The 27,772-nt window shown below is 34.8% G+C and overlaps 1 protein-coding gene across 1 annotated transcript; it reads right to left on the reverse strand.

The window, feature by feature from the left end:
- Positions 1-6,160: 6,160 nt before the first annotated feature.
- Positions 6,161-23,547, reverse strand: LOC100933477 (sulfotransferase 1C4). Its single transcript, XM_003765694.4, has 8 exons — positions 23,307-23,547; positions 22,415-22,676; positions 18,115-18,240; positions 11,301-11,398; positions 10,448-10,574; positions 10,168-10,262; positions 7,361-7,541; positions 6,161-6,474 (listed from the first exon to the last, which is right to left on the reverse strand). Exons 2-8 carry the CDS (start codon positions 22,581-22,583, stop codon positions 6,362-6,364), a joined length of 909 nt encoding a protein of 302 aa, XP_003765742.2. The 5' UTR covers positions 22,584-22,676; positions 23,307-23,547; the 3' UTR covers positions 6,161-6,361.
- Between the last annotated feature and the right edge of the window lie 4,225 nt (positions 23,548-27,772).

Below are 27,772 nucleotides of genomic sequence, written 5' to 3' on the forward strand. Positions count from 1 at the left end.
TTTTTTTCAAGTAGATAATGTTTATAACATGATGTTTCTAGGCTTAATGAATACTATGTCATTATGTCCAATTGGTCTTGATTACCTAATCTGATCCATTAATAAAATAAATCAGATTTCCAAATGGAGAATGGCTGAATTATGATATATGACTGTAATGACATTTTTCTGTCCTGTAAGAAATTATTATAAAGTATTTAGAAAAACTTGAGAAGATTTATATGAACTGATACAGAATTGAGCAATATGATAACAATTAAAGATAACTTTGAAAGATTTTAGAATTCTGATCAATATCATGGCAAATCATGACTTCAGAACTTGTTAAAATTTAATAATATGGAATTAACATTGCTCTTTTGGTCTGACTTTTGTTGATTTTTAATATCATTTTTTTTGCAGTTTGCCTTCTTACCTCCTTACTCAATCAAAAGTGATCTTTTCTAGTAATCAACATTCTCTTAATTGTCAAATTCAATATCTTTTTTTCCACTTTTCTTGATTTCTCTACTGCATTTGACACTGGGCTTTCTCCTCCTGTTTGTATAGCACTGATGTAATATAGCTCCCAGGGAAATTGTAGCAATAACTCTAAGGCTTGGCCTTGGGAGTCCACAAACAATGCTAGCTGCCAGATAATAATCTGTTGGTCAGTAATAACAAAGTTTCTGAGACAATATGAATCACAGAATTCAATAATGGGGTGCAACTTCACCTCAGAGCCATAGAATTCAATATTTCTCAACTCCACCTTTAAGACCACACCTCACTTCTATCTCTGTCATAAAATTAGCAAATCAGTGACATGAAGCACTTTATTTTTCTATATTTTTTCCTCTAAATTTATCTTCTTAACCCTGGTTCTTTGCTAAGTTCTCTCAGAACTTAGCCCGTTTTAATTGGCATTACAATTGTAATAAACTTTGCTCCTTGACTTGGAGATGGGTCTGAGCCTGCAAAATTTTTTGAGACACTTCATAACACTGATCTGGAACTCTAACCGTTGTGCCGGCTCTTTTAAACCCCAACAGCACTGTTTTATCTGGTTCCCTTTCTGTCCATTTGAATGTACCTTCTCATTTTCATTTGCTAGTTCATTATCTGTAACATGCTGCTACCTAACCAGGTAAAATTTCTCAAAATATTCTCTATCCTGGGCTCCTTATCTTTTTTAGTTCTATACCTTTTCTTTTGGTGTAATCTCCTCAGATTCTTGTGGTTTAATGAAATCTTTTTTTTCTTTTTTGGTTGATGATTTACAGACTTACTAGATATATGTATCTAGTCCTAGTTCTTTCTCCTGGGTTTCAGAATGACAATTACCAACCGTGTTGAACATTTCAAGGTGAGTATCTTAGAGACATCCCAAATTCAATATATTCAGAACTAAACTTATTATCTTTCTCTACCATACCCCCTGTCTTCCAGACTTTGCTATTTCTATGGAAGGTCCCACCATTCTTATCTCTTAAATTCATAATCTCAGCATTTTCCTTTATTCTCACTCTTCTTTGCCCCATACATATAATCAATTGCTCTTTTTTGCTGTATTTGTTTCACTTACATCTGACCCTATTCTATTCATTCAACCAACACTTTAGTTTTTTTAATTATACTTCCTGCCTAAAATTTCTTCCCATTTGTAGAGAAAGCACTGAATTTGGAGTCAGGAAGACCTGGGTTTATGTCCTATCTTAGTTACTATCAGTTTGATCTCAGGCAGGACTCTGAACCTCAGTGCCTTAATAAGGGCTAGAACCTTTAAAAGGTTCTTTAAAGCCCCTTCCAAATCCAAATCCATGACACATCTTGCACAGAGAAGCCAGATTTTTTTGAAGGAACAGATCTGACCATATTACTTCAATACACTGTGGTGGCTCCCTGTTGCCTCAAGATAAAATAAAAATTCCTCTGTTTGACATTTAAAGCCCTTTACACTAGAGTCCTAACCTATTATCTCAGATTCATTATGCATTGCTCTCCAATCCTGCCAAAATGGTCTTCTCTCTGTTCCTCCCACAAGATATTTTATCTGCTGCTTCTGTATCTTTGTTTTCTCAATTGCTCTTCTGCAGAAAGTTTTTCCACCTCATAAGATCCCTTTCTTTCTTTAAGACACAGCTCATAAACCACTTAAATTTTTTTAAAATTATAATCTTAATAAAACAATAGAAAAGAAAAAAGTTTGTATGTGAAACTATGAATATCATATATTGATTGATGATTTTTCTTGAAATAATATTATGAATTCAACTTTTAACTTTCAACAAGTTTGTAAATTTCTAATGAAAATACCATTGATCCTCTCTTTTTCTTTTTTGGGGCTAAATGGGGAACAGGTAAAATTTCTTAAAAAGTCTATGAGATGGAGTGGGTCAGACCCTAGGCCTAGTCATATGACCCCTATTATTAGAGGGCTGAAGGGCAGAAAAGGTCAGACCTTAGGTCTAAGCTTTAGGAAATTACGTGTCCCATAAGAAGTAAATAGCATTGCTGACCATTGGTCAATAGTTACTTCCTTTTCAGTCCATCCAATGAATCCAAATCTTTTGCTATATAACTCACTCCCTGTTTCTGGCCCAGGGCTACACATATCAATGCTGGGCCACTCAGTTTGCTCTCCTTGCAGAACTGAATAAATGCTTTCTATTTATATCTTGGAGATGCCTCTGAGTAGTCATTTTGGGTAAGGGGGTCCAGTTCCCCATCCCACACAGTTTATGAGGGCTTGTCCGGGATCTATGATTTCCCAGAGAGATGGCTGAGATTCTGATGCAGGGCAGTCACCTTGGATTTTCTCTAACCATCCTTGAGATCAGACCCTCAAGCTCTCTTTCTCTCTATGAGGTGGAGGCCTAAGGCAGAGACATTCAGATAGAAACAGAAACAGAAGTTTCTGAAGAATTAGCCAAAAGCTAGAACAGTGATATAATCCAGAAGTAAGAGCATTGCCTGTGCCCTTAGACTGTCTTTAGGCTGAAAGGGACCCTGGAATTGTAAAGATTTAGTGATCCAAGGGAAGGGGTGACACCTAGTTAGCCAGAAGGAAGTCCTGATGAATGTCACACAGCAGAGGCACTCTGGATGAGTGGATAGTGGATCCCCTCCGGGATTGGGGATCTGAGTCAAGAGGTTCAGAGTATTACAGGATTGCAAACCATGAGATTGGAGCTTCTGTCCCCAAAATGGAAAGGGGAAGAAGCAGCCCAAACCCAAATCTTGTTACTATTGCTAGTTGTATTTCTCCCATTTATTCTCTTTCACTTTTCAACCTGGCTTTCCTCAAGTGTTTTGCTACTGACCACTGAGTCCCCTCAAATGACCTGTTCTTTTTATCACCCCTCTTTCCATATTTCATTCCCCTCCTATTTTTCTTCAGGCTAAGATAGATTTTTATACCCCTATTGAGTATTTATGGCCTCTCCTAATTGAGCCAATTCTAATGAAAATAAGGTTCACTCACTCAACCTCTCATCCCTCTCTTCTCCTCTACTGGAAAAGCTTTTTCTTAAGGCAGATAATTTGCACCATTCCACTTTTCCATTTCCCTTTTTCCAGTATATTTCTACCTCATTATTCTTTTCATCATTTTTTAAAAAAAAGATATCATGTTTTCATATTCAACTTACACCCTCTAGCTATGTATACTCCTTCTAACTATCATAATATTGAGGATGTCCTAAGGATTTAGAAATTTCATCCTCTTACATCAAATTGTAAACAGATAAAGCTTAAACCACCCCGGGGGATATTGATCCTGCCTCAGTCTCTCTCTTGCGTTCTCTTTCCCAATTCCCACATGATATCTGTTGGACATTTTGACCTGGATGCCCAGTTGCACTTGAATCTCAATGTGTCTATAGCACAATCCTTTCTTTGTCCTCCACCCCTGCTTTCCTGACATTCCCTTTTCTATCACCCAAGTTTGCAGGCTCAGTCATTCACCACTCTTCTCCTTGCTTAGCCCACATATCATCCATTTAGTTATGCATCTTTTAATTCCTTATTTAGCAACCTTTTTCCCCCAGAGGTTTTCTTTTCTTTCTTCCCATAGCTATCACCCTGGTGACTGTACACCTCTCTCCTAAACTATTCTGATAGCCTCATTGTTCCATTAGGAGTATGCCTTCTGACATAATTTTTATATACTTGGTATTTATCTGGCATATTCTAATTTATGTACTTTTTGTCCTCGTTCTTAGAATGAATTTTTTGGGTATCTTCCTATTTAATACAGTGATTGATATAAGAACAAGTATCTTTTCTATCTTTTCTATCACCATAGTAGCAATTTATTTGGCCTATTTGAGTTTTTCTCATTTTTTAAATTTTATTATACAAAATTTTTATATCCTATTTCTTGGTAACTTTATGTTGGGATCAGATTCTACTCTTGGGATATGGAAAATAATGTCTCTTGTGCTGTTGTTTTCTGAGCTCTATCTGGGGGCTTTCAACTTCTTGGTTCTTCTAGTGTTCTATAATCCAAGGCAAAGAATGGTCATTGCTCCTCTGATTCACATCTTAGGTGACAACATTAGGTTTTCCTCATTGCCTTTGAACTATGACCAGGACCCCTAGTATTGCTTCCCCAAATGCTCTTGCTCCTTTTAAACTTGAGGTAGTTGCATTTGTCAGTTTGTCCCTCTGCTTTAGAATGGAAACAAGAGACCCTGCTCTCCTGTGAGTGATATCAGCTAGTATAGGGCCTTGTACCTTTGGAACCCACATATATATATATATATATATATATATATATATATATATTCACTCCTTAATACTTGGGCTCTGCATCCAATGCCAGGGGAGAGCTTCCACAATCTTCTCAGATTAGCTCCCCACTCTCATATCATGCATTGGGTGAAAATTCCTGGAAGCTAAAGTTGCCTGTGAAATAGCAGCCCTTATTTGTTGATTCAGTGGTATCTGCCTGGAGGTATAGTACTTCAATCAAGTCTGATTACTATCCCAGGAGGTAGATTTTTCCTAATTTCCTCCCAAATTGGATGTTTATTCTAACTTTGAATTATTTCTGCCATGCTAAAATTTACTTTGAGACATTATTTTAAGTTGTTTGTGGGAGAATTTGGGAGAAAGAGGTAGTTTTCTGCTTTATTCTTCCATTTTCCACTTTCAAACTTAATTCTATATTTTAATTTGTTTGATTAATTTGTAACAAAAAACACAATTCAATTCAATAAACATTTATTAAATATGTATTATGTAACAGGTGCTGGGTTAATCTCTGGTGATTCAAAAAGAGGCAACAGCAGTCTGTCTTCTCAAGAAATTTATAATTAATAGGGAGAGAACATGCAAACAAATATACACAAAGTAACCTATGTTCAGGATAAATAAATAATTTTCAAAGGTAAAGCATTAGAATTAGTAAGGTTTAGGGAAGTCTTTCTATAGAAGGGAGGAGCATAATTGGGACTCAGAAACCAAGGAGGTCACTTGTCTGAGAGGAGTAGGAAGAGCACCCTCAGGCATAGTGAATATCTAGAGAAAGTACCCAGAGCTTGAGAACTGGAGTTTCTTGGGGCAGGCCACTGTTATTAGATTGAAGAACATGTATTAAAGAGTAGGGTGTAAGAAGACTGAAAAGGTAGGAGGGGGCCAGGTTTTGAAGGACTTTGAATGCCAAATAGGAAGCCATTGGAGTTTACTGTGGAGGATGTGTGTGTGTGTGTGTGTGTGTGTGTGTGTGTGTATATGTAAGTGATATGATCAGCCCTGCATTTCAAGAAAATCACTTTAGTGGCTAAATGGAGAATAGATTGGAGTGGGGAAAGACTTGTGGCAGGCATACCTACCAGCAGGCTAATGTATTAGTTCAGGTGTGAGGTGATGAGGTCTACACTGGAGGGGTGATGATGTCAGAGGAGCAAAAGAGGGATGTTGCAAAGGTAAAATTTGCAAGCCTTGACCACAGCTTGGATGTGAAGGTTAGGGTTTAGAGATAGAGAGGAATCCAGCATGACTCTTAGGTTGGGAGCCTGATAGACAGAGTGTGTGATGTTTTCCTTTACGGTAATATGAACGTTATAGGGATGGGGGAAAGAGAAAGTTTAGATAGATAATGTGTTCTATTTTGAACATGTGACATTAAGTCTATGACAACTTTAATCACAGAGTTTTTAGATTCTTGAGAAGGGAATAAATGAAAAGAAAATATAATCCCTTTATTTAACAGAATGATGATGACTAAACAAATTGAAAATAATGACATTGGTTAGCACTTATATAGCACTTTAAGATTTGCAAAGCACTTGAGATGGGTGCTATTATAAATGACAGGGTAATTAAATAGCATTTGCAGATAAGATTTTCATAAATTTGGATTCCTCCTGATTTCTTCTTAGAGATTAGAGCAGAAAGTCAGACTGGTATTCATCATTTTTTTCTTGTAGTCTTCATCAAATCTCTCATTCTGGGCCACTGTGAAGTGATTCTTCCAGTCTCCTACAGCCCCTGAATTACAGACAAGGGAGAGATATAGTGGCCTTTTAAAGTATTTTCTTTCCTTCCTCAACTCCCTCCTTCACCCAGTTTTCTTAAGAGCTTAATGTTTAACATATATGCAAACAGCTAAACTTGCTTAATGGTTATTTACATTTCAATTACTTAATTTAAATACATAAAGTATTATAATAATTTTGTAGTCATCATCTCTATATCCCCACAAGTATTCTATGTTCATTTCTTCTTGCTTACATGAATGTACAGCGATTTATTTAATTATGTCTTTTTTATTATTATTGGAAGTAAAGGACCTCTATCCTTTAGTCTAGGAGCTAAAAAGACTTGGGCTCAATTTCCACCTTTGAAACGTAATTGCTATGTGAACCTAGATAAATCATTTAATCTCTTAGTGTCTAAATTGTATTGATTTACATTGACAGATAAAGTCTTTTCACTTATGAGTTCCTATATCAGTGAAATCCCAGGTATATAAATAATATAAATCCTTATATTTCTATCCCAGATATTTTTAACTATCTATAATTTTATTATGGAAAATTTTCAACTTATAGTTCTTTTTTTTTGTTCATTTTGTTTTTCTTTTAAAATAACACTTTTAAGGTAATGGAATTACTAGGTTGAAGGATAATATTATTGCTTGTTCTGATATTTTTGTAACTACCAGTGAGTGTCTTCAGATTATTTTCCTAAATACGATTTTTTCATTTCATCAGTCATCTCTTAAAATAAGCATTTAGTGTTAAATACTTCCATTCTTGAAAGATCTATATCTATATCTAAATAACTGATTCTGAGAACAAATGAAAATTTCCAAATGATTTGAAATATAAGAAGAGAATATTCTTCAGAAAATGATAAAAAAAAATCTAGACACCTTTTCTCATAAATGGGGAAACAGATTGGTCCATAATTTCCTCAGAAATTGTTGTATAGTTTGCCATTGGATTCTTTTTCATTATGTCAAAAGAAGTATGATGCATGATTTTATCTAGAACATCTTCATCTAGGTTTTTTCCCATGAATTCCATTATTTTTCTAATTTCACACTTTGGGTGCTATATGAGAGTGGAAAAAGAAAAGAAAAATGCATTCAGAACAAGGCTAAAAACACAAGTACTGAAATTAATTCATCATAGTATCAAAAACTGACCATAAGACTACTTGTATTGGGAAGAGTTTAAGTAATTATTTTGAATATAAAAATTTGCTGGTTCCATATTTTGCTCTTGGAAATACACAATAATCATAATGTGAATGTGAATAGGATAAAGTCACCCCCAAAATGAAAGTGAAATTAGAAACCAGAATCCAACAGTATGTTGTTTAAGCTAGTGTTTGATAAACCCAAAGATCCAAGCTCTGGGGACAAGAACTCATTATTTGACAAAAATTACTGGGAAAATTGAAAAGCAGTTTGGTAGAAACAGGGCACAGACCAACATCTCATACCACATATCAAAACAAAGTGAGTACAATTTGATTTAGACATAAAGGGTAATATCATAAGCAAATTATGGGAACATGGAAGAATTAACCTGTCAGATTTATGGCTAAGGGAAAAATTTATGACCAGATAATATATACCACAAAGTTGTGGCATATAATTGTAATGGAATATTATTGTGTTATAAGAAGTGACCAGAGATATGGTTTCAGAAAAACCTGAAAAGATTTGCATGAAATGATGCAAAGTAAAGTGAATTGACCCAGGAGAACATTGTATAAAATAACAGCAATATTGTAAAGATGATCAATTGTGAAAGACTTAGCTATTCTCATCAATACAATGATACATGACAATTCCAAAGGACTCCTATTGAAAAATGTGATATTCCTCCAGAGAGATAATTAATGAACTATGAGCACAGATTGCAATATAATTTTTTCACTTAATTTTTCTTGATTTTTGGGGGGGGATAAAAATGTTTTAAAATTACTTCATATATATAATTGATAACCATATTGTTTGCCTTCTTAATAGGAGAAGAATTTGAACTGAAAATTTAAAACAAGAATGTGAGAAAGAAATAATACTTTTTAAAATGTTTACCTCTTTCTATGTTAAATTTTATACTGGGGCTATGAAAAGGTATTCTTCTCAAGGATACTTTTTTCCATTTCTGATATTTTTTCCCTTTTTTTCTTGGAAATTCTCTCCAGCGTGACACATTTGGTGATGTATTCACAGTGTATTATAGTGTGTTACATAGTACTTACGACAGAGAACCTTCAATCTACTGTAACACATAGTCCAATATAGTAGAAAGTACATTAGATTTTTTTCAGTTCTCTTTTATACACTTTTTTCACTATTAAATTTAAATGTATGGAATAAAATAAGAATTTCTATAATAGTGGAATAAAAAAGATAATTACCCATAAAATTGCAAATCTACTATGTATAACTTACTATACACAACAAAATTATCATGTAAATTTTTTCCAGATATAGCTATCATTTGATACAAATAAGTGTGTGTTTATGTGTGTATATAAAAATTATTTTATATATACTTCTATTTATCATTCTTTCTTTGGATGCATATAATATCTTTATTCATATCTTTATTATTAATTTGGGCATTTATAATAGTTAAAATAACTTATTTGTTCAAAGTCATTCTTAAAACAACATTGTTGTGACATTTTCTTGATTTTATTCATTTTGCTCGTCTTTCCATGTTTTTCTAAAATCATTGAGCTCATCATTTCTTATAACACAGTAATATCCCATCACAATCATATATTGCAACTTGTTCAGCCATTCCCCAACTAGTGGGCATCCACTCAATTTCGAGTTCCTTGCCATCACAGAAAATGCTGCAAACATTTTAGATTAAATAGATTATTTTCCTTGTTCTCTAATTATCTTCAAAAAATAGACCAAGTATTGCTGAGTCAAAGGGTAGGTAGTTTAATAACTCTTTGGGCATAATTATCTTAATCATCACTATCTCCAGGTAAGCTCTTTGAGGGTAAGAACTATGTTTTTTCTTGTTTTTTGCATTCCCAGTGCTTAGCACAATGCTTGGTACATAGTAAACACTTAATAAATGCTTGCTGACTTGACTTTATGACTAGGAAATAATAAAAGAGTAAGAGAGTGTGGTATCTGCCTGGAGGTATAATACTTCAATCAAGTCTGATCACTATCCCAGGAGGTAGATTTTTCCTAATTTCCTCTGGAAATAATTTCCTCTAAATTAGTATCACTCTGGGAAAGGGGAAATTTTTTTTATCTTTGTATCCTCAGTATTTAGCACAGTGCCTTTTGCATAGTAAGTGCTTAAAAATGTATGTTCATGACTTTAGGGATAGGTTATAATACCAGATAAAAAGGAATAAAGCACTACTTTTGGGAAAATTTATAAAGATGCAATTTTCACTGGGCAAAAAATCCAGAGCTTCTATAATGGGTTCTTAGAATCATGACAAGAGAATTGATTTCCTTCATATACAACAACTATGCAATTATGCATTAAAAAATCTTATTATCATTGCTTTAATAATGCATACTTAAAATGCAGCAATCAGTTGAAAACAATAAGATTATTATCAGGATAGTCTTCTGTTTCCTTATAAATGATCTTAAATGACAACTATAGCTATATGTACCTGGTACCCTTAGTAAATTTATCCTTAGTAAATACTATTGATTAGCAGATTGGATTTAGCCCTCACCTTCTTCATGTCCTCATAAAAGAGGTAGAGAATGGGATATTTGTCTTTTGCATCCCACCATCCTTTCACATGATCATACCAGGAACCCCAGCACACTGAAAGACAGGTAAAATATGTATATTTGTTTGAATGGAGGTTATACCTAGGAGAAAATGTAGGTCACCCTACTAATTCTTTGATGTTAAAAACAAAAGAGGGTGAACTCCTCATGAAGTAGTCAAATATTTCTCTATGTCTTCAAGGTTTTGCTGGCAACAACAATATAGTTGGATTCTGTCACCTTTTCCATCTAGGAAATCTTCAAAATATTCCTTCCAGGTTCCTGGATCAGGAAGTGCTGCATTCATCTTTTGGAAATGATAATATGATACCAAGTTGTCCTTGGCATTTCTTGCGACATAGATTATCTGAAATCATAGATAAAAGGAAAAGAAAAAAGAGATGTGAAAGTGTATGGAAAATTTTTTTACTATCCCAGCTATCATTGATTCATTTGTCAGTTAATCCTATAGGTATTAGTTTCCTTATCTGTGAAATGAAGACTTTGGACAAATTGACTTCTAGTTAGCGCCTATTGATTAGGTGCTGTATTGATATAAATATACAGATAGGAGTCTGTAATGTGTGTGTGTGTGTGTAGACATCTTTTTAGACCTTTCAGGTTTGGTAACTATGATGTTAATACTGTCTCACAATCACATTTAGTGGTTGCTTTTTTGGGAATTGCTTGCTATTTTTGTGAGTAATAGGAAGGGTTCCAAAGTCAGAATTAGTTACTGGGCTTAGAGACAGCATGGTATAGTTGATAGAGAATGAACCTCAGAGTCAGAAAGACTTAAGTTTAAGTCCTACCTTGAGTACATATTGATTGTGTGATTCCAAGAAAGTCACTGTTACTCTCATTGGTCTAGGCAACTCCTTAAGATTAAAAGTTGGAGATAGTGCCCATCTGTGTTAATAGAAAGAGTTTCCTATTTGGAAATTCCTCATGCCAACGAAATCCATCTCTCCTCTACTCCCATAAAAAACGAGCTACTGGACTTAATAGTAGATTAGTGCTTTTGAGACTAGAAGTTCATTTCTAGAAAACTAGCTGAAGCTTGCTGTAAGAGGTTCCAAGATTTGTATTTTACCTTACAGCCCTTCTCCAAGAACGATGGTGGCAATAGTTGGATGGGAAGGTGAGTTTTCAGTGTGCGTGGTGATGGCATTGCATTAGCTTGATCCAATCCTGAAAAACAGTTTTTGTCCATTTATAATCATTTTTATATTGTGATTCTAGGATCTTTCTTCTTGCATTGCTACAACTTTGGGAATAATTCAGGCCAGGTGCTAGAGCATTGTATTGTCTCTGGATCTCTGTGGCTAAATAATACCATGCTATCATTATCCTCATTCCCTCCCAATAGAATTGAAACCTCGTTTGCATATGACCTAGAAGTCCCCTAACTTTCAGGAATGTTTTCTTTATAAAAAGAGAAAATGCTGGACTTGAAAAGCTAACATCATCACAAAAAATGAAATGGACTATATATTAAAATATTGGAAATAGCTTGTTACTGATGTGAAAGTTACTTCCAAATTAGTTGATTGTGGTCAGTAAAATCATGTTAGGAAAAAGAAGAGAAATTAAGCATCCCCATAGAAAAAATAGGAAAAAAATAAGTGTATGCAAATATCATGTTTTCAATCTTTTCTAGTTAAATGAGCTATTGATGCTGAGAAATTGATACAGAAAAGAAAATACATTAACAAGAGCAAGCTGTCTCCTATACAAATTTAATTATTGTAAAGTAATTGTCACAAAAAGAATGCTAAAAAAACCCAGAAAATGAATTAGCCAGCAAACATTGATATTGACATATATGATTCAAGAACAACAGGTGAAACAGCTAGGTTGCAAAGTGGATATAATGCTGGATTGGGAGTTAGGAATATCTGAGTATGAATCCTGTATTAGCTCCCTATTAGCTATATGATCCTGAGCAAGCCACTTTTTTAGTTTCAGTTTTCTCTTCTATAAAATAGGGTTAATAATAGTATTTAACTGAAGGTCTATTATAGAATCAAATGAGATAATACATATAAAGTGTTTTGTAAACTTTAGCATAATAAATGATCTTATTTAGACTATATACTCATTTTAAAACATCAAGGAGAATGATTGAAAATTATTAAAAGTATTGTTTACAAAATAGCAAAGAATAATGGCAGTTTAAAGTGAGTCTGTAGGACAGATTAGGCCAAGTAGTAAAGGAGGTGCAAAAAACCAATGAGAAAAAGAATGCCTTAAAGAGGAAGAGAGGCACAAAAATTCACTGAAGAAAAAAAACTCCTTAAAAAGAGGACTTTGCAGTTGGTCTGGTATCCTGGTGGCTGGAACTGTGTTGGTGAGCTCAATTCTGATTGGTTACCAAAATATCTGTATAGTAAATAACTGGCTGGACTGGTTTGTATAATAGAGAATTAGTTTGATGAGCATTACAGTTCCCTAGCTTAAAAAGAACTATGATTTACATTATTAAAACTAACACATTCTGTCTTCTCCAGAAAGACATCATCAGAGTCCACATTAAGAAATACTTCTGAAGATGGCTGAGTAAAGGCAAATTTATTTGGAGGGATTTATGCAAATCCCTCCAAATATCTTTAAATAATGACTCTAAACAAATTCTAAAGTAGCTGAACCAAAAAAAGATGGAACAAAACCATTTTCTAGCCTAAGACAACTTAGAAAGTTGGCAGGAAAGATCTGTTGCAGCAGGGTAAGTGTGGAGCACAGCCCCATGCAGGCTTTAGCAGTACAAATTGCACCCCAGCAAATCAGGAGCAGTCCTTAAAGTGACTGAATCAATGACAACAGAAGCAGCAGTTGCTTCTGGAGCTCTCAGTCCACATATGATGATAAGGAGGGTGAACAATTAGACAAATATTACAGGGGTCTTTTTGCTAGCACCAAGGCAAGACTTTGTCCATGATCCGGGTTGCAGACATAGGTGGCAGTCCCAGGGTGTGGAGCAGCACTAGCACACCAGCATTTATAGCTACAGTGGAGCAGGAACCTTCCTCACACATCCAAAAGTGGAAAAGACTGCTTCTAATTCCTAAGAGTCCAGAGCACAGACAGGAGAGTAGTAAACACACTTTTCATTAGATGATTATACCACCTTGGAAAAATTGAAAACTTACAGTTCCTCATCTCTGAAAACAGCTGCACAAACCCCATGAACCTTGGGACAATGCACCTTGCAGCAGCCTGAAAGGTGAGTTCTACTTTAACAAAGAGTTAAATGTCAAGTAATAGGCTGAGAAAATGAGCAAACAACAGAAAAAATTCTGACCATAGAAAGTTATTATGTGACAAGGAAGATCAAAATTCACACTCAGAAAAAGATGACATGATCAAAGCTCCTACATCTAAAGCCCCCAAGAAAAATATGAATTGTTTTCAGGCCAAGTAAGAGCTCAAAAAAGATTTTGAAAATCAAATAAGAGAGGTAGAGGAAAAATTGGGAACAGAATTGAGAGTGATGCTAAGGAAATCATGAAAAATGAATCAACATTGGAAAAGGAAATACAAAAAAATACTGAAGGAAATAACACCTTAAAAAACAGACTAGGCCAAATGGTAACGGAGGTACAAAAAACCAATGAGGAGAACACCTTCAAGAGCAGAATTGGCCAGTTGGAAAGAGAGGCACAGAAATTCACTGAAGGGAAAAAAAACTCTTTAAAAAGTAGAATTGGCCAAATGGAAAAGGAGGTATAAAAGATCACTAAAAAGTACCTTAAAAATTAGAAGCGAATTGAAGCTAATGACTTTATGAGGAATCAAGAAACAAAACAAAAGCAGAAGAATGAAAAAAAAATAGAATATGATGTGAAATATTTCATTGGAAAAAACAATAGATTTGGAAAATAGATCCAAGATATATAATTTAAAATTTATTGGATTATTTGAAAGCTATTATCAAAAAAAGAATCTAGATATCATCTTTCAAGAAATTATCAAGGAAAATATAGAGTTGAATATGAAGGGATAATTTCTAAAAAATAAAATTAAGGGATGAGAGAGGAATGTACAGGGAGAAAGGAAGAAGAAAAGGTAGAATGGGGTAAATTATCTCACATAAAAGAAGCAATGGAGGGGAAGAAGGAGGGCATATGGGAGGCGGTGAGTGAGTGAATCTTACTCTCATCAGAATTGGGTTAAAGTGGAAATAGCATCCATACTCTATCTTATTCTACAGGAAAGTAGAAGGGGAAGAAGAAAAGAAGAGTGATGAGGAAGGAAGGGCAGATTTGAGGAGGGAGCAGTTAGAAGCAAAACACTTTTGAGTAGGGACAGGATGAATTGAAAGAAATGGGGTGGGGTATAGGATGGAGAGAAATACATTTAGCAGAAGTAAGTGAAAAAAAAATTGAAGCAAGTTTCTCTGATAAAGGCTTAATTTCTCAAACCTATAGAGAATTGAGTCAAATTTGTAAAAATAAGAATAATTCCCTAAGTGATAAATGATCAAAAGATATGAGCAGTTTTCAGATGAAGTAATCAAAGCCATTTATAGTCATATGAAAACAATGCTCTAAATTACTATTGAGTATAGAAATGAAAGTAAACAATTCTGAGGGATTACCTCATACTTATTAAATTGGCTAATAGGCCAGAAAAGGAAGATGATAAATGCTGCAGGGATTATGGGACAAATGAGACATTAATGCACCATTGATGGAATTGTGACCTGATTCAATCATTCTGTAGAGAAATTTTATCCCAAGAGCTATAAAATACTGTCAGTTGATGGTAAATGCATGTGGTAAAGTGGTAAAATACCACTACTAGGTCTGTATCTGAAAAAAGATAAAAAACAAAAAGGAAAAGAACCTATATGTACAAAAATATAGTCCTCTTCTAGTTGCAAAGAATTGGAAATTGGAGAGATGGCCATTAATTGGGGAATGGCTGAACAAATTGTGGTATGTGATTATGATGAAATACTTTTATGCTCTAAGAAATGTTGAGTAGGATGCTCTGCTCTCAGGAAAAAAACCTAGAAACATTTACATGAGCTGATGCTAAGTGAAATGTACTGTCTACAAAGCAACAGTAATATTGTAAGATGATCAGCTGTGAATGACTTAGCTATTTTCAGCAATACAATGATCCAAGACAACTCTGAAGGACTTAATGAAAAATGCTATCCATCCCTGGAGAAAGAACTAATGGTGTCTGAAGATAGATTGAAACATACTTTTTAAACTTAATTTTTCTTGGGGATTTTCTTTTTGGTCTTTGTTTTCTTTTACAACATAACTATTATGCAAGACTACACATGTATAATCTATATAGAATTGCTTGTCTTCTCAATGGGGGTAGGGAGTGGGGAAAGAATTTGGAACTCAAAGTTTTAAAAAATGAATGTAAAATTGTTTTTACATGTAATTGGAGAAAAATATTATACTAAATAATTTTTTAAGAAATTCATGAACCAAATTAAAAAAAAAAAGACAATTCTTCCTACCCCAAGCAAGCACAATCTTGTTCCATGTTACAAAAGTGAAAAGTTTGAATAAATATTAAATTTCAAAAGTCAAAAGTCAGGAAAGAGCTTAATTAATTATCAACCAAGTATTTATTTTGTGTTCTGAATCTTGAATGATAGTATGGCACACACAAAAAAACAAGGGTTGGAAGGCCAGTTCCCATACTAACTATTCTTCTTACTTTGGGTAAATTATTTAATATCCCTGAATCTTAGTTTCCTCATCAGTGAAACTCTTTAGTCTGGCCAAATCATCTTAAAATAAAATAGAGACATGCTTAAGAAAATAAATAAGATTATATCATATAGATATGATTTTGTGGTTTTCCAAGTTTTACAAGTGGTGCTTGTACTAGAGGAAAGCAATTTTTAAAAATAGTATTTTATTTTTCCAAGTACATGCAAAGATAGTTTCACCTTTTATTTACCTTTGCAAAACCTTGTGTTCCAAATTATCTTTCCTCTTCTCCCTGCCCACTCCCCCACAAGACAGCAAACAATCTGATAAAGATTAAACACGCGCAATTCTTCTAAACAAATTTCCGTATTTGATATACTGTGCAAGAAAAATCAGGTCAAAAGTTAAAAAACATGAAAAAGAAAAAAGACAAAAACAACAAAAAAATGAAAATACTATGCTTTGATCCACATCCAGTCTCCATATTTCTCTCTATGGAAGTGGATGACACTTTCTAACACAAGTTTATTGGAATTACCTTGAATCACCACATTGTTAAAAAAAAAAACCAAGTCCATCACAGTTGATCATAACATAATCTTGTTTCTACTGTATACAATGTTCTCTTCGTTCTTTTCACATCATTTAGCATCACATTATAAGTCTGCTCATCAGCCTGCTCATCATTTCTTATAGAATAATAATATTCCATAACATTCATATGACATAACTTATTCAGCCATTCTTGAACTGATGGGCATCCACTCAATCTCCAATCTCTTGCCACAAAATGGGCTGCTACAAATATGTGAGTCCTTTTCCCTTTTTTATGACCTTTAGGATACAGACCCAGTAGGGCCACTGCTGGATCAAAGGGTTTGCACAATTTTAAAGACTGATTTTTTTTTAAACCACAGATCTTGTGTTATATGTGGCATTTAAATTGTCAAGCTAATTCATACAAGTTCATAGTGTAACTAAAGCACATGTACCAAAACACCATCAAAACCAATTTTTTTGGAGGGAGAGCTGGTATATCAGGATTTCTTCACTTTTTCTCTCATCAACCTGGTGGCAATAAGAATGAGGACTTTTTCAATCCTGAGCCAAAAACGGAGAATCCTGTGACTTGGAGGCAGAGTTAAAATACAAGAATAGGGGTTTGTTACTCCTTAATCCTGGGGACAATTTTTAGTTAAGCTGCTATTTTTCCCAAAGTCTTTTTTTTTCTTTTCCTATTTATGTCATGTCTACTTCCTTTCTTTCGTTTTTTGTTTTGTTTTGTTTTTTGTTCTTCTCAGAAAAAATCTCTCCAAGTCTTGATTGCTTTTTAACCTAGATTCCCCAAAATTAGCATACTTTCTCTTCTTCATTCCTGAGTCTGAGGCAAATACACTTTATTTTGGAGTCTTTTAAAAGGATTTTTGCTAGGGGGTCTTTATACAAAAAGAACTGAATTAAGAACCATTTAAATTTCAGAGGGAAATAGTGATTTAGGTAATTATACATAGTTTGTTCTCTAATAGGATGGGCGAGAGATTATGGGGAAGAGGACAGATTCTTAATTTTTTCGTGTGTGCCATTGACCATTAGCAGTCTGGTGAAACCTATAAGACTCCTTCTCAGAATAATATTTTTTTAATAATTGAAGGAAATGTTAAATTTCAGTTAAAAGTTAATGAAAATAAAGATATAAGTTTTTTTCCCCATACAAGTTCACTCCTTGAACCCTATCCATGGACCCTTTAACTCTGTGAACCTCAGGTCAAGAACCTATGCTATACAGGGAATAAAGAGAATCTGGGTTATATGAATGTATGAACAAATAGGTTGAGACTTACTAAACCAGTGCTAGAACTGAAGAACCTATTGGCAATAATGTAGGAATAAGTGATGTTTGGGGGATAGGTATGGTAGGGAATTCCTCTTCTTCCTTGTCTTCCTCTGGCCACTACTAGTCCTGCTATTGCCTTGACTGATAGTCATTGGACTGATATTGGGAAAGTATGAAAAGACAGGGTAAAATATTGTCATTTTAGGTCTTAGGCAGCTGCTAAAAAATTGAGGGGAAAGTGAAGGCAGAAAAGTAAAGGACAAATTATGAACAGAAAGAAAAAAAAACAAATACATAGAAAAAGAATTTCTCTGGCCTTTATTTTTTATCAGGGAATGTTATAAGTCAGACATTGTTTATGGTCAAGTGTGGCTAATCATGCTGTCACTTACCACAGTCTTTTGATGAAATTCTCCATTCAATAAAAGGAAACCGGAGATGAGTAGGAGCTCTTTTACATTTCTCTATATTGCCATCATTTTGTATCATATCTACTATCTCCTGGGTCCAAGTTGTCCCTTATTTCATAGAAAGAAGTAAAAAAAAAAATAGAAGTTTGAGAAGGTTCTTGATATATTTTTAAAAATTTGAATTCATAGTTAGATTGTTACTAATAAAGTTTATAAAGAAATATAGAACAAAATTCCATATTGCCTTGTAAAAACTTCATTATTATTAACAAAGACAAAAAAGCATTGCATAATGGCATTCTATAAAGGAATGAAGATCTGAGTCATCATTTTCCTTCTCTCTAGAAATGGAGAACTTGTTATCTCACCACTGACTTCAGGTTCAAGTTTAAAGCAACCATACAGGAAAATAGCTTTCTCTTCTTTGATGCAACTAATAGAAAGACGACTTTAGATTTAGATTTGGAATCAAACGACTTGGGCTAGAATTTTTATTCAGCTATTTTATTATCTTTTTGATCATTCAGTCAGATTGAAGAAATGTAAGTTATGTTTGAAAAATATCAAAGGTAGGAAGGAAGAAAGAAACTGCAATGATCAGAATGTCAATTGATGCTTGATCTTTGGCAAGAGCAGATCTAGTATTCAATTTCTGTCTTTAATGATTATTTTTCATTCTTGAAGAAGTAGAGTACAAGGGGGCTGGATGAATCCTTTTTATAGAAATTTAGAATATATTCTCATTCAGATACATGTGGATCAGGTGATTTTTGAAGTCTCCCTTTATAAGATTCTATGATTTTAGTCAATTACCTGGTCTCTTTGGGCTGTATTCAGCATTTGTAAAAGGAGATCTAGGACCAGATGAGGTCTAAAACCCATTTAAATCTATGATGTGTATCTTAGACATATGAACCTGAGGTATAATATAATTTCTCCCGATCTATTGGCTCATTCTCACCACTTAGAGTTATTCAAAAGAAGAATCATCTGTTTGGAAGACTATGAATTCCCTCTCAGTAGAGGACTTCAATTAGAGACTGGATGATCATTTGTTTGATATGTAAACTCAAATGGACCCTCACTGAAGCAAGGCAACTGGAATCTTGAAATAATAATGCTGTAGTGACTATTCTAAAACTTCTCTTCTTAACTCTCCTTCACTATCCTATTCCCCTATCACTGCATCTCATACTTTTCTGAGAAAACAGAGTCTGTTCGCTGTGAGCTCCCTCTAAATTTACACTCAGAATTTCAAAACTTTGTAATATTATCTTCCATTATCTATTCCTTTACTTTAAATTCAGATGAAAAGGTGATGATTCTTTTTGCCAAGGTCAATCCTTATACTAACTTCTTTATTCTGTTTCTTTTATTGGCTCATTCCTGGCTGTTTTAGAATATAATCAAATTTCTCTTTCATATTTAAAAAGACCCTCACTTAACCCTATCATCTCTTCAAGCTATGGTCATATATTTCTCTTCCCATCCAAAGCCAAACTCCAAGAAAAAGCTGTTTACATTTCATTGCTGCCACTTTGCCTTTTTTTGTTGTCACTTGCAATCAGGTTTCTACCCTTATCAGTCTATTGAAACTGCTCTCTCTGAAGATAACACTGATCTCTTAATGGCCCTATGTGATAGTCTTTTCTCAGTGTTCTAGTTTCTTGATTTTTCAGTAGCATTTATTATTATTATTTTTTTTTGTTATTCATTCCTGATTACTTTATTCTTGCTGAGTTTTTGTAGTCCCCTCTTCCTCAGTTTCTCTCCTATTTATCTGACTACTCTTTGGTGGCTCATTTTCATAACTTTCTCTTAAACTGAGTCTCCTTTGGTAGCTCTTCATCCATGTTTTACCCTAAACTGTGTGTGTTCCCTATAACTTGGTAGTGGTCCCTCTCTTTACACTTTCTTAGTGACATCATCAGCTTCCATAAGTTTAGTTGTCACTTTTATTCAGATGATTTCCAGATAGTAATACTAGTCTTCTGAATTTCAAGTCTACTTCATCAACTGCATATTGAAAATATTGACCTAGATGTCCTCTGGGCAATTAAAATACTACATGTCCCAAAGAAAACTTATGCTCTTTCCCCCAATACCACCTCCCTTCACAACTTCTCTATTTCCATGGAAGAGATCAGTGTCCTACCAGTTTACCTAGGTTTGCAACTTTGGAAACAATCTCAATTTTCCAAATTTTCTCAGTAAATCAGTTGTTTAGTCTTGTCGATTATATCCCATCCCTTCTATCCCATGTATCCTTTTTCAAAGACATGCCGACATCTTTTATTCAGGTCCTCTAATCTTTCATCTGGATGATTGCAATAGTTTCAGTTGTCTTCACTGTATTCTTCACTCTCAGTTGCTAAAGTAATATTTCAAAAACAAAGGTCTGACCATGTTACTTATCTGTCCAATAAACTCTGGTGCTTACCAACTACTGCTAGGATCAAATACATCTTCCTTTGTTTAGAATGTAAAGCTTTTTGCAATCTAGCTCTAACTTACCTTTTCTAATTTATTGTATATTATTCCCCTTCCAAAACTTTATGATCTAGCCAAACAGACTTTTTAATTGTTTTTCTTATATGACACTCCATCTGTTTTTTCTGTTGCATTAGCTATCCTGTGTATTTAGAATTTTGTTCCTTCTCTTCTGCCTTTTAAGAACACCGATTTCCTTCAAACTTTTGGCTTAAATGCCACAACCTATATGAAGCCTTTGTGAATGTGCCTCAACTTGCTTCCCCCATTACCTTTTATTTACTTTATATACTTTTGTTTTTTTTCATATATAATGCAAGCTCCCATATTCAAAGATCACTTTAATTTCATATCCAAAGAACCCACATCATGTGCTAGTGTACATAGTGTATGTACTTAATAAATATTTCATGATTGATTATTGCATTGAGAAAGTTTTATTTATAGATGAATTAGATTGGATAGCCTCTCAAACCTTTTCCAACTCTGAAATTCTTTGCTTTTTTGAATTTTAAAAATTATACTTAGTATAGTGAAATTTTTTGAGTGTAATCATTAAAAAAAAAAAAAACTTTAGGTAATTAAGCAGATATAAAATATAAGACTTGGAGTCAGGAAGACCCATGTTTGAAACTTGTCCCAGATACTTGTTGGTTGTGCTGAGTTGCCTCTTTTCCTCATTCGTAAAATGGGGATAATAATGACACCTATATCACCAGATTGTTAGGAGGATCAATTGAGAGATGCATAAAGAGCTTTGTAAATCTTAAAAAGCTATATAAATTATTTATTATTATTATTAGAAAAATGTTATTCTTTGACTCTACTTGCAAATTTTACACATTTGAGTGTTTTTCATAAAGTTTAAGGCAGTCACAAATCATCTGAACCATTAGAAATTTTGAATGGTCAAATGGTATTAGGGAAAAAGTCATAAACTTTATATTAGTTGATAAAGGTAAGAAATTAATTAGAGCAAACATTCATTACAATGACAAAGATTGATCTTTATTCTCTCTCCTTCCTTCTCTCTCTCTCTCTCTCTCTCTCTCTCTCTCTCTCTCTCTCTCTCTCCCCTGTCTGTGTGTCTCTGTGTGTCTCTGTGTGTCTCTGTGTCTCTCTGTGTCTCTCTGTGTCTCTCTCTTGCTCCCCTTTCTCTCCAAAAGAGAATCATAAACACAGGATAAAGTCATTTGTTTCTTTTGTGAAATAGATAAAAAGAAAGAAATCAGGATCATTCCAGTCCACAATTCTTACTGATTTTTCCTGATATTTTGAAAGGATAGTTCATGTGTATATATATATATATATATATATATATATACTGATAAAAAACCTCAAACATTTATATATTTTGTTAGAGCTCTCTTCTACAGAAATCTTTGCAAACAAATTTGAAAACTAACAAATTTGAAAAATAAAACGTCATGATCCAAGAAGGAAAATGGAGCACATACTTGAGTAAATTGCTTCTTTATCTTTTTGTCATGTCTCTTATACAAATATTCTTTAATCTATTTTAATGACATCTCTATTCCACTTCAGTCTGAGAAATGGATCAAATCTTTAAAATTGTATTCCATGTTTATGCAACATCTCTTGGTAATCTCTCATTTTCCCTAGAAACATATTCATTTTAATCATGCCCATAAACTCCCTCACAAATCCAGTGCAAATTTTTATCTATTCAAGCATTCCATTTCTGTCATTCAATTAAAGAAATGTTTATTAAGGATCCACACTATGCAAAGCTCCTCCCTCCAAGTTCCCCCCAAGCCCTTCTCCTCCAGACCTGCTTTGGGATAGGTAGAAATAAGAAGATCATCTGACTTGGCTTGAAAGTTCCAGATTTTATCCCAGATGGCACAAGTGGGTGTAGGTTGAAGAATTCCCTTTATGTAATCAACGTCCATTCGTTCGTTTCTTTTTAGGTTCAATGACTTCATTTCTTTTAAAGTCATTAGGGTTAGAATTCAAAATGCTGTTTGCTACACAGACAATACCAATTTATCTGCAATTTATCAGCTGGAGTAACAGTCACCTTTTGAATTTATCTAGAAAGAGAAAGGAAGAAAGAATAAAAAAGAACTTTTACCCAATCAGCTTATGTTTTACTCAATCAGCACATGACTCTTGAATCATCTGGGATTTTCACTTGACCTGTTTTGTTTTTTAACCCTATTTTTGATGCCTAGAGTACTAATAAAGTTCTTGCAAATTATTTGAGTTTATAAACTCACTGGTGTTTTCAATGGTTTCTTAAGACAGAGGAGGGGTTGAATTAAATGATTCTGTCAGCTAATCCCTTTTGGCGCTAAAAGTAAAAAAAAAACAAAAAAACAAAAAAACCAGGAAATTACTTTCGCAATTACTGGCTTGCTGAGAAAAGGAAAGCTCCTGGCAGAGATAAAAAACGTTTTCATAAATTTTAAAGCAGTGATGAAGTTATGAGCAAAAACTTTAGAAAGGACCCTGGTTTTTTTTAAAAAGTACAAAATAAAGAGATTTCTGGCTTGATTTCCAGTCTCCCTTTGAAAAGAAAGGCACACATTCTGGGTGGGAGGAGAAGGGAATCAGTTAGATGATGCATGAGAACAGCTCTGAGAAATAAATATGAGCTCTGGAAGTTGAGAAGAGAATTAACTATAGAAGAATCCAGCTCTCAAAAGGGAATTATTCCTTACCTGCTAGGAGGAGGGAAAGAAGAGGATTTTTCTTTTTTTCTTTCTCGCCCACCATTGATGTGGAGACATAGAGTGCAGTTAAATGGTTAAGGAGCCCTGTGGAACTATTTGCTCAGCAGAGACACTGCACCCAGGGGAAGCAATGTGAAAACAGAAAAGATTCCATGCAACTTCAGAGGGATCACTCAACTTGGCTATGTGTTTCCCAAATGTGTCTCTCTACTAGTGTATGCTACTTATAGTCTGTTCTTCCAATAGTGCTGTGTATATATTTGTGTCTCAGATTTATGGTTGGGGGAAGGAGGATTCTTTTATTAGTACTGCCTATGTTATGCTGTTGAACCCTGAAAAAAAAAATCATAGCCATTTGCCGTCTCCCCTCCCCCCCACCTCCTGTCCTTACCATTAGGACTGGAAATTAAGTTTTAAAAAAAGAGCCCAGAAAAAGCCTTGGAGCTCTGATCACCTTTACATACTATTGTGTTGTAAACTCTCTGGGTACATTATCTTGATCCTTGGTAGGATAATTCCCTCTCCTCTTGAGTACTGCCCCTCACCTCACTGTCTCTTGCCCTTGACCTTCTTATCTTGACCCCTATCCTGTCAGGATTAAGTTATGATCCTTTTCTGGAATTATGGCTTATCTGCCCACCTAGTGTCCTTGCTCTCCCCTCCCCCCCCACCCCATATGCCTTTGTTTCCCCTATAAGATTGTATACTTAGATTATGTATTCTATTTGCAAATCCTAGTTAGCTAAAAAGTTATATATAAATATATGTAAAAAAAATTATATATAAATATATGTAAAAACTATATATATATAGTTTTATAGTGTATATATATATATATATATATATATATATATATACTATATAGCTATATAAGTTCCCTGCCTTAATTTATCTGGAACAAATTTGGATAAGAGTCCCATCCATTTGGCTAGCCTAAATTCCACATTAAAGATTAAAAAGCTGTTATGCCAAAGTTACCTTTTAATGTTGTGACCCAGTTTCTCCAATTGTCCTATTTCATTATTCTGCCTTAGGCTATAATCGTTTCCTCTTAATGTTTGAGATAAAGGTTTTATAGACATTCCTTAATGTTTGACAAGATAAAGGTTTATCCATTTTAGATGTCATTAGAATATCAGTAATGTCATTGTTCTGAATCTTTGAGATGATAGTCTCATCTAGTCCTGGGATCAACATGGATCTATTGGTCCCAGTATTTCTCTCCATTTAATAAACTATTGAATTGGTCTCTAATCTCTGTCTTGCTCAGTTTCTTTGGCATTACATTTGGAGGCCCCAGCGAGATAATTAGAAAATGATCAGGATTAGAGATGAGACTTTCGGGTCTCTGCCATGGGCAGGGTGGCTGCCAATCTGAATTCTTGGCCTGGAGAGGTTGGGCCCTCCTGGATTTCTTTCCAGAGCCTCCAGGAAAGAGAGCAGTTTCCAGCTACAATAGCCTGATGGTAGACAACCCCATTTCGGCCACAGGAGAGTAAGTTTGTCTGGGTACCTTTTGGGGTACCATTTGGTTATGTCTTAAGACTTGTTTTGTTTATTTGGTTGGTATGCTAGCATTTGGATTTTGGATTCCCAGAATTATAGATTCTGGGTGTGTGGCTAATCAGACATGGTGTCACTGTTGCGGCATCCTTGAGATGCTATTGATTCTTTATGAGTGGCCAACTGGACTCAGGGGTCACTAATGGAGTGTGAAATATGGAACTCTGGACAAGGTAAGAGACTTTTTCTTTCCTTATCTTGTGGTGGACACTGCAGGCATCAAGACTGCAGTCGTTGTTTGGAGCTCTTGGGAGCTCTGGCACAATTCTTTAGGAATTGCTGCGGCTCTATCTCTAAAATGAGATACGAGAGAGGCTGCAAAGATTTGGAAAACTAAGTTTTTACCTGTCCACAATCTAGACACTCCACTGCCTCAAAAAAAAAATCTTTTCTTGGAGCAGATGCTTTGCTTGAGGAAACTCTTTCTGTCCAAATTCTTTTCCAGAGACAAAGGCCCGTCCTTTGCATCTCCATGCATTTCTACCAGAGGTCCTCCCCCACCCTTACTCTGGAGTGGGGAGTATATACATTTGAAAACAGGACTCGGTTTCCCTGCTTGGGTCATCCTGTATTAGTTAGAGAATGCCCGCCCCTCCTGCTTTTGCATGCTCGGGGCTATCTACAAATACTGGGGATTTTAAAACACCATTTGGTTTGGCTTTAATGTTAATGTCCTACTGAATGTTGTAATTGTGCAGTCTAAGTGTGATCAATGTTCTGTATGTCTTGTATGTTATTAGACAGTCTAGTTGTCTCTGTGTTCTATGTGATTTTTGTCTGTGTTAAATTGTAATTTGTCTGTTTTGGTAACTTTAAGAGCTCTGTTAAATTTAAGAACAATAATCAAATTTGGGAATTGGTTATTTCAATACTGAACTCCACCTGGTGAAAATGTTTGATTAGGAATTTAAAGCTGATTCTAAATTTGGGAAATGAATTGGTTATCTTTAAGTGTAAGATCTTAAAGGAACAATAGCTTGTTAAAGAAATTCTGTTAACTTGTCTGAAAGAGGTCATGTGCTCTAATTTTACCTAAAGTTTGTAACAAGGACTTTTCTGAAAGCTTCATCCCTGTCCAAGCTGGGGCTTAGGAGAAGTCCATTGGGAATAATGGCCACATGGGGCCAGAAGGAGAGAAAGAAACTATGTTGTTTTATTATTTGAAATGAGATAGAAATGGATTATATGCTTTAAATCCAGCTCTGCTGGACATGTAGGTTTTATGGGATTCCCCCACCCACCCACTGATTTCTGCTACTTTAAATTTTGGGAGGGGTAGGGATCTTTTGTAAAGATTTAAACTCACCACCCACTGCTGCTACTTCAGCTAGAGGAGCATTTAGTTAGCCTGGAGTGAAGTTTAGTTCAACTTCGCTCCCCACTCTTGTCTCTTTGGAAGTGGAGTGGGGGAAGTGTAGTCACATGGAATCCTATCCTCCCTCCTCCCTCTAAACTCTTCCAGACATTTTTTAATCAAGTTGTAGCTACCTGGTTCTTGGTTAAAAGCAGAAAACTGATAAGGTTATGGTAAATATCTGTTTAGGATTTGTTACTAAAGGTAAAATTTCTTGGATTTGTAATTAATATGTCACTGCATTTTTTTCCTCCTGTAACTGATTTCTATAATCAGCAATGGTCAATAAGAAATTGTTAATTCAATTATGTCATCTGGTTATCTGTAATCATTATATCCTAAATACTTGAGCAAATAAGTATTTAGTCTGGTCATCTATTGGTTACTAGGTATTGTGTCTGGATATTTAAGTTTTTAAGGTTTATAACTAATGAGCGGCCCCATCTTGTAGCAGTCCTTGTGGATCAGTCTTTCTATCTCAGACTGTTCTAACTTTTCTTTGTTAGATTTGTTTTTATTTCTAGATTTGATCAAATTGCAGATATATTGACTTGCTTCTGGGACCTACATCAAGCTTTGATTGTCAGCATGCCACACTACATCCACCCATCCCCCTTGCAGATTGAGCATCATCCCTGTTCAGCAGGAAGAAGCAATTGAGAGCCATCGCCCACTTTTCTTGATGCAATTCGGACTGATATGGGGGAGTGGGAAGGTGGTTGACTTGTTAGAATTTTCACTGTATTACTATGCTGTGTCTAAGACTTGGGATGGAAATTGTTAAACTTGTGTAACTATTGCTGTTATGTTTGAGGGACTTTTAGTCTGTTATGTATATACATACGTGTATGATTTATATGTGGGATGGTCATTTGATAATTCCTTTCCAAAAGAAAAAAGGGAGGAGAAGAAATAGGAAATTGGGGAAACTGGTGTATTTCCTTAGGCACTTCTGCCTTATCTCCTGCTAGGTCAGATTTAATTGGAAGTCCTTTACTCCTTGCTTAAATTTACTAGACTATGATTTGCTGGTTGTGCTTTAATTTGAAATTCCCTTATTCTGTTGGAATTGCCCTGGCAGACTCAGCTTTTGGGATTATTTTTTAGAAACCACCAAAAATTGGATACCTGTCTTGGAACTGGAAGTCTCTCTGAGCTGTTTCTCCACTCCTGTTACCCCAGGTCCTTAATTAATAGTTCAGCGTACTTAAAAAGACCTTGTTGATATTGAGGCCTCTAAAAGTTTGGGATTTACCTGCCTTGGTCTAACTGTGCATAATCTGCTGAGAAATCTGTATTCTAATAGCAGCCCTGTTTGTTCCTCTGGGCAAGACAGGTGAGGCTACTCCAAGCCTTACCCTTCTCCCCTGGAGCAGGCTGCCCCTCTGAATGGGCAACACAACTGCCTTGAGCCTGCTGCTCTCTGTAAGCAGAGGCCGAGTCATGCACAAATGACCACAGCTGTCCATATGCTCCCCAACTGCAGAGGATCTGACAATTGATTGTCAGAAATAATTGAAATAAGCAACTTTGTGTA

This window comes from Sarcophilus harrisii, chromosome 3 (assembly GCF_902635505.1).
Source record: "Sarcophilus harrisii chromosome 3, mSarHar1.11, whole genome shotgun sequence".
In the NCBI taxonomy this organism is placed as follows: domain Eukaryota; kingdom Metazoa; phylum Chordata; class Mammalia; order Dasyuromorphia; family Dasyuridae; genus Sarcophilus; species Sarcophilus harrisii.

Coding starts and splice junctions, on each gene's coding strand:
- LOC100933477 (XM_003765694.4), bottom strand. CDS start 22,583: ATGACTTTAAAAGAAATGAAGTCATTGAACCTAAAAAGAAACGAACGA. Junction 18,241..22,414: donor TTCTACCTATCCCAAAGCAG/GTCTGGAGGAGA, acceptor CTATGAAATAAG/GGACAACTTGGACCCAGGAG. Junction 7,542..10,167: donor TTTATGAGGACATGAAGAAG/GTGAGGGCTAAA, acceptor ACTCTCATATAG/CACCCAAAGTGTGAAATTAG.